At 38.9% G+C, this 15,239-nt stretch overlaps 1 protein-coding gene and 1 long non-coding RNA gene across 3 annotated transcripts in view; one reads left to right on the plus strand and one right to left on the minus strand.

Annotated features, from left to right (window-relative positions):
- Positions 1-15,239, minus strand: part of LOC132366144 (uncharacterized) — a 50,114-nt gene that overhangs the window by 27,211 nt on the left and 7,664 nt on the right. The window lies entirely within an intron of this gene.
- On the plus strand, positions 1,749-2,102 carry LOC132366677 (non-histone chromosomal protein HMG-17). Its single transcript, XM_059924284.1, has one exon. It carries the CDS (start codon positions 1,830-1,832, stop codon positions 2,100-2,102), a length of 273 nt encoding a protein of 90 aa, XP_059780267.1. The 5' UTR covers positions 1,749-1,829.

Consider the following 15,239-nt stretch of genomic DNA (forward strand, 5'->3'; position numbering starts at 1 on the left):
CAGTAAAAAAAAAAAAAAAATCTGTTCTCAAGATCTTTATATTCTACTGAGAAGAAATACTAAACAAATAAATATATGACAGGTGGTGATAAGTGCTAAGAAGGTGGGGGAAGCATAGTAAGAGGATGGAAAGTGACCACAAAAAATACTATTTCAGTTAACATGTTCAAATAAGCCCCCTCTGATAGGTTGAAGTTTGAGGAGAGACCTAAAATGATGTTGTTTTTCTTGGGTTTTCCCAGTAGGTATATATACATCATTATACACTTCCCACCCACAGCAGGATTTCCATGCTCCTGGAAGATTGCCTGTCCAGTGGCAGCAACACCAAAGATTTAGTCTATAAAGGACGCTTCTAGGGTTTTCAGTGTTCTGGACTTAAAGAATGGCTCCACAAGTCCTTCCAGCCACAACCCCAATTGGACTTTAGAGGCTCACAGAGTTCAGTGTGCTCCTGGCAAGTCTACTTTCCCTCCCCTCCCAAATCTCAATGGAATCTACCTGCTTCACCAATATAAACTGCCTAAGAGAACAATCCCAAGAGACCACTATTAGAGGCTACAAACCACTTAAAAGAACAATCCCAACAGGCTATAATTTCCTTTTTAAAAAAATTAGAAATAATTGCATCATACCTCAAATGCCTGTTTGCCTCTTTTAACAGGTCAAGTTCATCATATAGATTTTTTTTTTACATCTTTATTGGAGTATAATTGCTTTACAATGTTTCTGCTGTATAACAAAGTGAATCAGCTGTACGTATACATATATCCCCATATCCCCTCCCTCTTGCGTCTCCCTCCCACCCTCCCTCTCCCACCCCTCTAGGTGGTCACAAAGCACCGAGCTGATCTCCCTGTGCTATGCGGCTGCTTCCCACTAGCTATTTTACATTTGGTAGTGTATATATGTCCATGCCACTCTCTCACTTCGTCCCAGCTTACCCTTCCCCCTCCCCGTGTCCTCAAGTCCATTCTCTACGTCTGCGTCTTTATTCCTGTCCTGCCTCTAGGTTCATCAGAACCATTTTTTTTAGCTTCCATATGTGTATGTGTTAGCATACGGTATTTGTTTTTCTCTTTCTGACTTATTTCACTCTGTATGACAGACTCTATGTCCATCCACCTCACTACAAATAACTCAATTTCATTCTTTTTATGGCTGAGTAATAGTCCATTGTATACATGTGCCACATCTTCTTCATCCATTCCTCTGTCGATGGACACTTAGGTTGCTTCCATGTCCTGGCTATTGTGACTAGTGCTGCAGTGAACATTGTGGTGCATGTCTCTTTTTGAACTCATCATATAGATTCTTAACCCCATAATGCTTTGCTCTAATCTAGCCTAACTTCCCACTTCTCTTAATCTATCCTGACTCTTTCATTTTGCTGTCATGAGTCAAATCCCCTGTTGCCCTTAACAACTCTTCTAACCCTTCCCTTTATCATCTTACTCTAACCAAAAACCTGGGCGTCTCCTTGTTTCCTTGCAATACTCTCAAGTTGTAGGTGTTTTGTTTTGTTTTGTTTTAAATCCTTCGAGTCCTGCTTGCTCTCCACTGCCAAATCCAAACCTTTCCCCTCCCTTCCAAAATCCTAGTTCCCTTGAGATGCATACCATTACACTACAGCCTGAACCCACCCAGGCTGATTGCCTGCTAAAACCAAAATATCAACATTCTCAATAGAATTTAAACAATACACAGAGTTTCAAAACAGAACAGTCGGAGCAGTGTGAAGAAGAGGTGAGAGTGACCCCTGGACCGGCCAAAGTCGCGTGCCACTGCGTCCCCGTGTCCAGCGCCTACGTCCCGCCGCCGTCGCCACCATGCCCAAGAGAAAGGCTGAAGGGGATGCTAAAGGAGATAAAACCAAGGTGAAGGACGAACCACAGAGAAGATCTGCAAGGTCATCTGCTAAACCTGCTCCTCCAAAGCCAGAGCCCAAGCCTAAAAAGGCCCCTGCAAAGAAGGGAGAGAAGGTACCCAAAGGGAAAAAGGGGAAAGCTGATGCAGGCAAGGGTGGGAATAACCCTGCAGAAAATGGAGATGCCCAAACAGACCAGGCACAGAAAGCTGAGGGTGCAGGAGATGCCAAGTGAAGTGTGTGCATTCTTGATGACTGTGTGCTTCTGCTGACTGTACAGTTTGAAGTACTATTTTCTATCAAGTTTTACAAAAATGCAGAATTTTGTTTTACTTTTTTTTTTTTTTAAGCTATGTTGGTAGCATACAGAACACTTCATTGTTTTTTTTGGTGGAAGAGCACATGTCACTTAATAGATTGTCCCCGAAGCTGGATTGACGTGGGAAAAAGAACATCCTTCCCGTCTGGTTTTGAGAGACTTCCTCTCGGTTCCCAGGAAGGAGGGGTTCCTTGATGTTGACACACAGTAGCCACCTTGGCACAAATGCCTTGTGGTGTGGAAAAACTAAATTTAGTTTTTATGTCCTCTTCTCCGTCTCCACCTTCAGCCTAGACTTGACTCCCTTAAACCCAGAGACCTGTTGGAACCTGACCCCTCAAAGTTGGTTACCAGTACGTCAGGCAATCTGGACTTTCCAGTGTGACCACTGAGATGGCGTCCCTCAAAAGAGCAGCGGTTCCTTTTTCAGGTTGTGGATCTTCAGATTGATACTTCTGCCATTTTCACTTCCATTTCCTGAAAGTCAGGGTCGGCTTGTGAAAAGCTGTTAAACAACATGCTAAATGTGAAATGTCAACCCTCACTCTAAACTTTCCCTGTTCAGAGCATCACATGAAGACTTCACTGGGTTTTATAGTGGCTTTCAGATTTTGGTGGTCCACTGAAAAAGGGAGTTTGAAAGTTGTTTTATACTGTTAACGATTGTCTGCCCATGTCCTGCCTGAAATACCATGATTGTTTATGAAAAGTATCTCTAATAAAGCCAGATATAGTTTGAAAAAAAACAAACAGAACAGTCAAAATATCCAGGATAAAATCAAAATTACTAACCATACAATGAACCAGGAAAAATCTGAATTCACACGGGCAAAAAAGATGTCAATGCTGAGAGAACACAGATAGTGGAGTTATCTGACAAAGGCTTTGAAGCAGCTATTTGTTGACAGACAATTCTCCATTGATCTCTTGTATTTTTGTATGTCTTTTGGGCAAGGGCATTAACAGCTTTTTGCCTAGACTTTTTCAGGGATTTTTGTATAGCAAACATCCTTGGAAGACAGAGATAATGTCTTCCTCTGGGGCCAAGGGCAGATTTGTTTGCTGTCTAGAATAAAAAAGATAATGTCTCTCTCCAGGGCACAGTTGGATAGGTTTGCTAGTCCCTCATTACAAATTGGAGTTTCCCATAAAGTTCCTCTCCTATAATGAAACTCACTGCATGTGCAGGTATCACCTGGTCCTCCTGGCATTACTTGGTGGGACCTGGGGCTCAGGAAACTGGCATAAATGCTGATATTCTACTTCCTGCTACTGCTCTAGGTAATAAATTGTCCTTTGTCTCTGACCCAGGAGACTCACAACTTCTGCCACTATCCATTAAACTGTGGCAGCCTAACTTGTTAACTTGCAAGTAAGGTAAAATCCCAGGCCCTTCAAAGTTCTCAATGCTATTATAAAAATTCTCTTAACAAGCAATCAAAAGCACCTTTGAAACCAATGGAAAAATATAAAGTATCAGCAAAGAAATAGAAAATATAAAGAAGAAACATATGTTTAGTTTGGAATTGAAAAATATAGTAGCCAAAATTATAAAAATTCATTGGATGGTCTTAGTAGCAGAGAAGATGACAGAGAAAAGTATCAGTGAGACTGAAAACAGATCAATGCAAATTATCCAACCTGAACAACAGAGAAAAAAAATTGGATAAACAACGAATAGAATCTCAGGGACCTGTGGGATAATAACAAAAGGTGTTGAAAATTTTTTGAATAAATAATGAATGAAAAGTCTCAAGTTTGGCAAAAGACATAAACCTACAGATTCAAGAAGCTCAACAAAGTCCAAACATAATGAACATAAAGAAGTCTGTGCCCAGACACATCATCATCAAAATGCTGAAAAAAAATACAAAGAAAAAATCTTGAAAGCAGCCAGAGAAATGCAATATATTACCTACAGAATAACAACAATTTGAGTTACCATGCAGTCTGGAAGGAAGGGACATAACATTTTTAAAGTGCTGAAAGAAAAGAATGGTCAACACATAATAGTATGTGCAGTAAAAATATCTTTCAGAAATTAAGGTGAAATAATGGCATTCTCAGATGAAGAAAAAATAAAAGAACTCACTGCCAGCACTCACTGTTCTAAAAGAATTGCTAAAAGAAATTCTTTAGACAGAAGAGAAATGATACTAGAAGGAAACTGGAACATCAGGAATGAAGAAAGAGCACCAGAAATGGTAAATACCTGTATAAATATGGTAGACTATTCTCCTCTTGAATTCATAAAATGTTTGATGTTAAAGGCAAAAATTACAACATTGTCTGAGGGGGGTTTTGACACATGTAGATGTAACTGATGACAACTAGAACATAAAGGGGAGAGGATAAATGGGCCTATGTGGTGGTAAGGGTTCTTTTTTTTTTTTTTAATTTTTATTTATTATTTATTTATTATGTTTATTTTTGGCTGTGTTGTGTCTTCGTTTCTGTGTGAGGGCTTTCTCCAGTTGCGGCGAGTGGGGGCCACTCTTCATCGCGGTGCGCGGGCCTGTCACTATCGCGGCCTCTCTTGTTGCGGAGCAGAGGCTCCAGACGCTCAGGCTCAGTAGTTGTGGCTCACGGGCCCAGTTGCTCCGCGGCATGTGGGATCTTCCCAGACCAGGGCTCGAACCCGTGTCCCCTGCATTGGCAGGCAGATTCTCAACCACTGCGCCACCAGGGAAGCCCCAAGGGTTCTTTATTTCACTTGAAATGGGGGAAAAAAATTGATTCTAAGCAGATATAAAAAGTTTAAATATTTGCACTCCTTGAACCTTGTTTTTGCCTCTAGGACTTTGCAGTTGCTTTTCCCTTTGCCTGAAAAACCATTTCCCCATATATACTGTCCGCCCTCCCTATCTGAGGGCTCTGCATCCATGGAGTCAACCAATCTCAGGTGGAAAATATTTGGAAAAAAAATTCCAGAAAGTTCCAAAATGCAAAACTTGAATTTGTCATGTGCTAGCAACTATTTACATAGGATTTACATTGTATTAGGTATTATACATAATCTGGAGATGATTTAAAGTATATGGGAGGATGTGTGTAGGTTGTATGCAAATACTACCCCATTTTATATAAGGTCTCTGAGCATTTATCGATTTTGGTATCCTCAGGGGTCCTGGAACCAATTCCCGGAGGAACTAAGTGTTTTATACATGGCATCTAGCTAGGTTTTTCTTTTTATTTCAATTTCTATGTTTTAACTGGTAGTTTTAATACATATATATTTATTTTGATTTTTGATGTATTTGAACTTATTTCAACATCGTTTTTGTTTATGTTTACCTTGCTTTTTCTGAGCCACTTTATCACCCTTTTGGAGGTATTTTTTTAAAAATTAACTTTTGTTCAGAGTTCTAAAATTCCATTTTCTCCCTTTTATTATGTGGAATTCGTACACTATATTTGTACTTTCTAGAAGTTTTCTTGTACCTCTAACTTAACAAAATGTAAACAGTTTATTAACCCTTCTTCTAAACAAAATGACTACTCCTCCTCCCAATGCCTACATGCTAGTGTTATTCAAGGTATTAGTTCTGTACATTTTTTTAAACCTCAAAAATCAGACATTTTTTTAGACGTTTAGTTGACAAGTTTGTTTACCTTTTGATTCACTTACCATTCTATCTTGCACCTCAGACCATTCTTCTAGGATAATTTCTTTCTAAAAATTTTTAAAAAGCTCTCACTTACAAAGCACTTACTTTATGCCAGGTTTTGTTATAAGTTCTATTTTCTTTTTTTAATTTGGATTATGATATTATTATGTTTTTTTAAAAAAATATTATTTATTTATTTGGTTGCACTGGGTCTTCTTTGTGGCAGACGGGCTCCTTAATTGTGGCATGGGAACTCTTAGTTGCAGCATGCATGTGGGATCTAGTTCCCTGACCAGGGATCAAACCCAGGCCCCCTGCATTGGGAGCATGGAGTCTTATCCACTGGGCCACCAGGGAAGTCCCTAAGTTCTATTTTCTACTAATTCATCTAATCCTCATAACAATTCCATGAGGTATATACTATTATTGTCAACATTTTATTTTATATTGCTTCTCCTCTATTCTATTCTGTCCTTCTGAGATTACAATTAGTTATATGACAGGCTCTCTCATCCTAGTGTCCATCTCTTAATTACCTCTTTCATATTTTTAGTTCCTTGTCTCTCTGTAGTATACCCTAGATAATTTCTTCAGATAAATCTTCTCATTTATTAACTTTCTTTTCATTTGCATCTCATTTTTTCTTTAATCTTTGCACTGAGTTTTGTCATTACAACAATTACATTTCTCATGTGTAGAAAGTCTACCCTCTCCCACCTGCCTCCCCACTGCCTATCCATTAGGCCTTGCTCATCTTTTGTGATTACATCCTTTACTTTTTTTTTAACATTTGGAGTATAGTTATTCTATACCCTATCAGCTCCACTACTATGGTCCTTGGAGTTATATATCTGTCGAATATTATTTCTGCAGATACTCACTCACAGAAGTTTGGCTTCTTGGTGCTTGTAGTTCTTTGACTGTGAGCTCATTGCTTGACCTTAATCTTGGGAGTCCTCTTGACCTAAATTGGGGATGTTTTCTTCCAGAAAAGTTTGCTTCTCTTTCTGCTCATAGCCAGGGAGCCACACAGACTTAAAATTAATCCAGCTCCCATAGAGAGTCTTGTTTCAGTGAGGGAATCCCATGCATGGCTTTCCACTTGGCAACTGGTCCAGGGCTGTGTATCAAGATTGCAGCTGTTGATAGGACTTATCCTGATATGTCCTCCTATCTGCTTGCTGATCAGCCTGGGCTAAGGGTTTGTGCATGGGTGGTGGTGGTAGGGATTCCTTAGGACTTTCTCAACTTCTTGAGGATCAGTGATGCCTTATAGAGCATATCTCGTGTAGATTATACCCATTCTGCTGGAGGAGGACCCCCTCAAAGAGCCTTACCAGCCATGCTTCTGGAAGAAAATATTTGATATTCTTTATTTGTAAAGGAAGTATCCTACTCCTAATTTACCAAAGATTTTTAAATTAAAAATGGATGTTAAATTTTTATATCAAATGCCTTTTCAGTATGTGTAGAGATGATGACAGATTTTTCTCCTTTAAGCAATTTATTAAGAATTGTTTTATCTCCTAGATTCATTGCCTGCTCTAAAACAGGAAATGTGCTCTTTAAATATTTTGCCTTTGCCAGCTGGCACAATGTTATGTCGGTAGAAGGTGCTGGAAAGCATTTTCCTTCTTAGTTCTTGCTTGCTTTCTTGCCTGACACTTGAAACACACATAGCTTCTCTCACACCCCCCATCCTGCAGTGCTTTGCCTTTGCCTGGCTGCTGCACTACAGATAGCTTCTTAGTGCCTCGCTGCTACACTGCAAGTGGCTTCCCCAGCACCAGGCTCCTGCATTCTGGGCAATTTCCCCAGCACCTTCCCCAGATCCACCTTCAGACTTTTGGAGCAGAGTGGCTCCCACAAGACACAGACCCATGAACAGCTTTCTCTGGTACCCTAGAGAGTAAATTTTCAGTAAATTCCAGAAAGTGGATTTCTAGCATGCTTCACTGGCACACAACCAAAGCAGATTCCCTGCCAATCAATAAGCCATGGCCTTGCCCTCTCTAACAAGGTCTAGATCTCAGCCTGCAGCTGGGGGCAGGACCGGGGGTACCTTGGGGAACCTATCTCAGCCCTAGGGGTAGTAATTACTTCTTATATCTGATATTCCTATATTTAGAGTTCTCTTCACTTTCTTTTTTTTTTTTTTAATTATTTATTTATTTTATTTATGGTTGTGTTGGGTCTTCGTTTCTGTGTGAGGGCTTTTTCCAGTCGTGGCAAGCGGGGTCCACTCTTCATCGCGGTGCGCGGGCCTCTCACTATCGCGGCCTCTCCTGTTGCGGAGTACAGGCTCCAGATGCGCAGGCTCAGTAATTGTGGCTCACGGGCCCAGCCGCTCCACGGCATGTGGGATCTTCCCGGACCAGGGATCGAACCCGTGTCCCCTGCATTGGCAGGCAGATTCTCAACCACTGAGCCACCAGGGAAGCCCAATAATTCTCTATATTAAACTTTGCATGGTCGGATTACTGTGGTTTCTATTTTCTGATTGACCTTGGCTGATACTTTCAGTCATTTCTAAATTTACTGAGAATTTTAAAAACTATCTCCCAGTTTTTGGTCTACGTTGGTGAATGTTCCATATGCATTTTGAAATAAATGTGTACTCTGCCACTGTTTGATGTAGTGTTCTATGAATATCAAGTAGGTCAAATTGGTTGATAAAATTGTTCGAGTCCTCTATATCGTTGCTGATTTTTAAAATCTACTTGTCTATCAAAAATTGAGAGGGGAATGTTGAAATCTCAGTTATCATTGTGGATTTTTCTATTTCTCTTTTCTGTTGTCAGTTTTTAATTCATGTAATCTGAAGCTTTGTAACTACATCTTGATGAACTGACCCTTTTATTATTATGAAACGTCCCTCTTTATCCCTTGTCTTGAAGATAGGCCAAATTCCTTTTCCTAAAGTCTACTTTGTCTGACAATAATATAGGTATTCCAGCTTTATTCTGTTTGCATATCTTTTCTCATCATTTTACTTTGAACTTATCTGTGTCTTTGTGGTGATGATGCCTTTTTTTGTAAACAGTACATAATTGGGCCTTGCTTTTTTAGTTAGAGAGGTATGTCTTTTTAATTGCAGGGTTTAGACCTTTTACAATGTATTTAATTACTAATATAGTTGATATTTGTTTTCTATTTGTTCAATCTACATTTTTAATTTTTCACCTTTTCTTGGCTTCTTTTTGACTAATTTGTAGTATATTCCACTTTAATTCCTCTATTGGCTGCCTTCGCTATGCTTCTTTCATTATTTTCATTGTTGTTCTAAGTTTTACAATATGCATCTTTAACTTATCATAGTCTACTTTTGTCATACTACAACACATATAATGTAATATATATACTTCTGTTTTTCCCTCTCATTCTCTGTGATATTGTGGGCATACACTTTCTTTCTATATGTTATAATCCCCACAGTACACTGCTATTATTTTTACTTTAAACAGTCAACTATGAAAGAAATTTTAAACTGAGAAAGGAGTCTTTATTTATCCAGATATTTACCATTTCTGGTGGTTTTCATCCCATTGTGTAGTTCTGTGTTTCCATCTGGTATCATTTTCCTTCAGCCTCAAGAGCTTCCTTTAATATTTTACATAGCACAGGTCTGTTGTGACACATTCTCTTGGCTTTTGTTTGAAAATGGCCTTATTTTGCCTTCAGTTTTGAAAGATAAGTTTGCTCCATAGAAAGTTATAGGTTGGGGCTTCCCTGGTGGCACAGTGGTTAGGAGTCCGCCTGCCAGTGCAGGGGACGTGGGTGTGAGCCTTGGTCCGGGAAGATCCCACATGCCACGGAGCAACTAAGCCCGTGCGCCCCAACTCCTGAGCCTGAGCTCTAGAGCCCGTGAGCCACAACTACTGAGCCCATGTGCCACAACTACTGAAGCCTGCGTGCCACAACTACTGAAGCCCGCGTGCCTAAGAGAAGCCACCACAATGAGAAGCCCGCACACTGCAACGAAAAGCAGCCCCCTCTCGCCGCAACTAGAGAAAGCCTGAGCACAGCAACAAAGACCCAACACAGCCAAAACTAACTAACTAAATAAATAAATAAATTTATTTAAAAAATAAATTGGGAGATATTTTGGCCATTATTTTTTCAAATACTGCCCTCTCTCAGTGGTATTCCAATTACATGTATATTAAAGCACTTCATATTTATTGTTCCCCAGGAAACTGAAACTCTTCCCTTTTTTTCTGTGTGCTATAATTTGAATAGCTTCTATTGCTGCTTTCAAGTTCAGCAATTTTTAAAAAAATAGGTCTTTATTGGAGTATAATTGCTTCACCATACCATGTTAGTTTCTGTTGCACAGCAAAGCGAATTAGCCATATGCATACACATATCCCCATATCCCTTCCCTCTAGGTCATCGCAAAGCACAGAGCCGATCTCCCTGTGCTATGCTGCTGCTTCCCACCAGTCAACTATTTTACATTCAGTAGTGTATGTATGTTGATGCTACTCTCACTTTGCCCCAGCTTTGCCCTTTCACCCCATGTCATCAAATCCACTCTCTATGTCTACCTCTTTATTCCTGCCCTGCAACTAGGTTCATTAGTACCTTTTTTTTTTTTTTTTTAAGATTCCATATATATGCATTAGCATACAGTATCTGTTTTTCTCTTTCTGACTTACTTCACTCAGTATGACAGACTCTAGGTCCATCCACCTCACCACAAATAACTCAGTTTCATTTCTTTTTATGGCTGAGTAATATTCCATTGTATATATGTGCCACATCTTCTTTATCCATTCATCTGTCGATGGACACTTAGGTTGCTTCCATGTCCTGGTTATTGTAAATAGAGCTGCAATGAACATTGTGGTACATGACTCTCCTTTTTTTTTTTTTAATTTATTTTATTTATTTTTGGCTGCGTTGGGTCTTCGTTGCTGCACGTGGCTTTTCTCTAGTTGCGGCGAGCAGGGGCTACTCTTCGTTGCAGTGCGTGGGCTTCTCATTGCAGTGGCTTCTCTTGTTGCAGAGCATGGGCTCTAGGCACACAGGCTTCAGTAGTTGTGGCATGCGGGCTCAGTAGTTGTGGCTCACGGGCTCTAAGTGCAGGGTCAGTAGTTGTGGCGCATGGGCTTAGCTGCTCTGCGGCATGTGGGATCTTCCTGGACCAGGGCTCAAACCCATGTCCCCTGAACTGGCAGGCGGATTCTTAACCACTGCGCCACCAGGTAAGTCCCTACATGTCTCTTTTTGAATTATGGTTTTCTCAGGGTATACACCCAGTAGTGGGATTGCTGGGTCATATGGTAGTTCTATTTTTAGTTTTTTAAGGAACCTCCATACTCTTTTCCATAGTGGTTGTATCAATTTACATTCCGACCAACAGTGTAGGAGGGTTCCCTTTTCACCACATGCTTTCCAGCATTTATTGTTTCTAGCTTTTTTGATAATGGCCATTCAAATCGGAGTGAGGTGATACCTCATTGTAGTTTTGATTTGCATTTCTCTGATAATTAGTGATGTTGAGCATCTTTTCATGTGCCTCTTGGCCATCTGTATGTCTTCCTTGGTGAAATGTCTATTTAGGTCTTCCACCCATTTTTTAACTGGATTGTTTGTTTCTTTGATATTGAGCTCCATGAGCTATTTTTATATTTTGGAGATTAATCCTTTGTCTGTTGTTTCATTTGCAAATATTTTCCCCCATTCTGAGGGTTGTCTTTTTGTCTTGTTTATGGTTTCCTTTGCTGTGCAAAAGCTTTTAAGTTTAAGTCCCATTTGTTTATTTTTATTTCTGTTACTCTAGAAGGTGGGTCAAAAAAGATCTTGCTGTGGTTTATGTCAAGGAGTGTTTTTCCTATGTTTTCCTCTAAAAGTTTTATAGTGTCTGGTCTTACCTTTAAGTCTTTAATCCATTTGGAGTTTATTTTTGTGTATGGTGTTAGGGAGTGTTCTTATTTCATTCTTTTATATGTAGCCGTCCAGTTTTCCCAGCACCACTTATTGAAGAGGCTGACTTTTCTACATTGTATGTTCTTGCCTCCTTTGTCGTAAATTAGGTGCCCATATGTGCGTGGGTTTATCTCTGGGCATTCTATCCTGTACCACTGATCTATATGTCTGTTTTTGTGCCAGTACCACACTGTCTTGATTACTGTAGCTTTGTGGTATAGTTTGAAGTCAGGGAGCCTGATTCCCCCAACTCAGTTTTTCCTTCTCAAGATTGCTTTGGCTATTCGGGATCTTTTGTGTTTCCATACGAATTGTAAAATTTTTTGTTCTAATTCTGTGAAGAACGCCATGGGTAGTTTGATAGGGATTGCATTGAATCTGTAGATTGCTTTGGGTAGTACAGTCATTCCCACAATATGGATTCTTCCAATCCAAGAACATGGTATACTTCTCCATTTGTTTATGTCATCTTTGATTTCTTTCATCAGTGTTTTATAGTTTTCTGAGTACAAGTCTTTTCCCTCCTTAGGCAGGTTTATTCCTAGGTATTTTATTCTTTCTGTTGCTATGGTAAATAGGAGTGTTTCCTTAATTTCTCTTTCTGATTTTTCATTGTTGGTGTATAGGAATGCCAGAGATTTCTGTGCATTTATTTTGTATCCTGAAACCTTGCCAAATTCATTGATTAGTTCTAGTAGTTTTCTGGTGGCATCTTTAGGATTTTCTATGTATAGTATCATGTCATCGGCAAACAGTGACAGTTTTCCTTCTTCTTTTCCCATTTGTATTCCTTTTATTTCTTTTTCTTCTCTGATTGCCATGGCTAGGACTTCCAAAACTATGTTGAATAAGAGTGGTGAGAGTGGACATCCTTGTCTTGTTCCTGATCTTAGTGGAAATGCTTCCAGTTTTTCACCATTGAGAATGATGTTTGCTGTGGGTTTGTCATATACGGTCTTTATTATGTTGAGGTAGGTTCCCTCTATGCCCAGTTTCTGGAGAGTTTTTATTATAAATGGGTGTTGAATTTTGTCAAAAGCTTTTCCTGCATCTATTGAGATGATCATATGGTTTTTATTCCTTAATTTGTTAATGTGGTGTACCATATTGATTTGCATATATTGAAGAATCTCCTTGCATACCTGGGATAAATCCCACTTGATCATGGTGTATGATACTTTTAATGTGCTGTTGGATTCTGTTTGCTAGAATTTTGTCCAGGACTTTTGCATCTATGTTCATCAGTGATATTGGTCTATAATTTTCTTTTTTTGTGATATCTTTTTCTGGTTTTGGTATCAGGGTGATGGTGGCTTCGCAGAATGAATTTGGGAGTGTTCCTCCCACTGCAATTTTTTGGAAGGGTTTGGGAAGGATTGGTGTTAGCTCTTCTCTAAATGTTTGATAGAATTCTCCTGTGAAGTCACCTGGTCCTGGACTTTTGTTTGTTGGAAGATTTTTAATCACAGTTTCAATTTCATTACTTGTGATAGGTCTGTTTATATTTTCTAATTCTTCTTGGCTCAGTCTTGGAAAATTGTACCTTTCCAAGAATTTGTCCATTTCTTCATGGTTGTCCATTTTATTGGCATATAGTTGTTTGTAGTAGTCTCTTATAATCCTTTGTATTTCTGCAGTATCTGTTGTGATTTCTCCTTTTTCATTTCTAATTTTATTGATTTGTGTCCTCTCCCTTTTTTTCTTGATGAGTCTGGCTAAGGGTTTATCAATTTTGTTTATCTTCTCAAAGAACCAGCTTTTAGTTTTATTGATCTTTGCTATTGTTTTCTTCATTTCTATTTCATTTATTTCTGCTCTGATCTTTATGATTTCTTTCCTTCTACTGACTTTGGGTTTTCTTTCTTCTTCTTTCTCTAGTTGTTTTAAGTGTAGAGTTAGATTGTTTATTTGAGATTGTTCTTGTTTCTTGAGGTGAGATTGAATTGCTATAAACTACCCTCTTAGAACTGCTTTTGCTGCATCCCATAGGTGTTGGGTCATCGTGTTTCGCTGTCATTTGTTTCCATGTATTTTAAAATTTCTTCTTTGATTTCTTCAGTGATCTCTTTGTTATTTAGTAGCACACTGGTTAGCCTCCATGTATTTGTGTTTTTTACAGTTTTTTTTCCCTGTAATTGATTTCCAATCTCATAGCGTTGTGGTCAGAAAAGATGCTTGATACGATTTCAATTTTCTTAAATTTTCCGAGGCTTGATTTGTGACCCAAGATGTGATCTATCCTGGAGAATGTTCCATGTGCACTTGAGATGAAAGTGTATTCTGCCACTTTTGGGTGGAATGTTCTATAAATATCAATTAAATCTATCTGGTCTATTGTGTCATTTAAAGCTTCTGTTTCCTTATTTATTTTCTGTTTGGATGATCTGTCCATTGGTGTAAGTGGCATGTTAAAGTCCCCTATTATTATTGTGTTACTGACGATTTCTCCTTTCATGGCTGTTAGCATTTGCCTTATGTATTGAGGTGCTCCTATGTTGGGTGCATATATATTTACAATTGTTATATCTTCTTGGATTGATCCCTTGATCATTATGTAGTGTCCCTCCTTATTTCTTGTAACAGTCTTTATTTTAAAGTCTATTTTATCTGATACGAGTATTGGTACTCCAGGGTTCTTTTGATTTCCATTTGCATGAAATATCTTTTTCCATACCTTTACTTTCAGTCTGTATGTGTCCCTAGGTCTGAAGTGGGTCTCTTGTAGACAGCATACATATGGGTCTTGTTTTTGTATCCACTCAGCCAGTCTGTGTCTTTCGGTTGGGGCACTTAATCCATTTACATTCAAGTTTATTTTCGATATGTATGTTCCTATTAACATTTTCTTAATTGTTTTGGGTTTGTTTTTGTGGGTCTTTTTCTTCTCTTTTGTTTCCTGCCTAGAGAAGTTTCTTTAGCATTTGTTGTAAAGCTAGTTTGGTGGTGCTGAATTCTCTTACCTTTTGCTTGTCTGAAAAGCATTTGACTTCTCCATCGAATCTGAATGAGATCCTTGCTGGGTAGAGCAATCTTGGCTGTAGGTTTTTCTCTTTCATCACTTTAAGTATATCCTGCCACTCCCTTCTGGCCTGCAGTTTCCACTAAAAAATCAGCTGATAACCTTATCAGGATTCCTTTGTATGTTATTTTTTGTTTTTCCCTTGATGCTTTTAATATTTTTTCTTTGAATTTAATTTTTGTTAGTTTGATTAATATGTGTCTTGGTGTGTTTTTCCTAGGGTTTATCCTGTATGGGACTTTCTGTGCTTCCTGGACTTGGGTGACTATTTCCTTTCCCATGTTTGGGAAGTTTTCCACTATAATCTCTTCAAATATTTTCTCAGACCTTTTCTTTGTCTCTTCTTCTTCTGGGACCCCTATAATTCGAATGTAGGTGTGTTTAGTGTTGTCCCAGAGGCCTCTGAGATCGTCTTCAATTCTTTTCATTCTTTTTTCTTTATTCTGCTCCTTGGCAGTTATTTCCACCATTTTGTCTTCGAGCTCACTTATTCGT

This window comes from Balaenoptera ricei, chromosome 5 (genome assembly GCF_028023285.1).
Source record: "Balaenoptera ricei isolate mBalRic1 chromosome 5, mBalRic1.hap2, whole genome shotgun sequence".
NCBI classification, from domain to species: domain Eukaryota; kingdom Metazoa; phylum Chordata; class Mammalia; order Artiodactyla; family Balaenopteridae; genus Balaenoptera; species Balaenoptera ricei.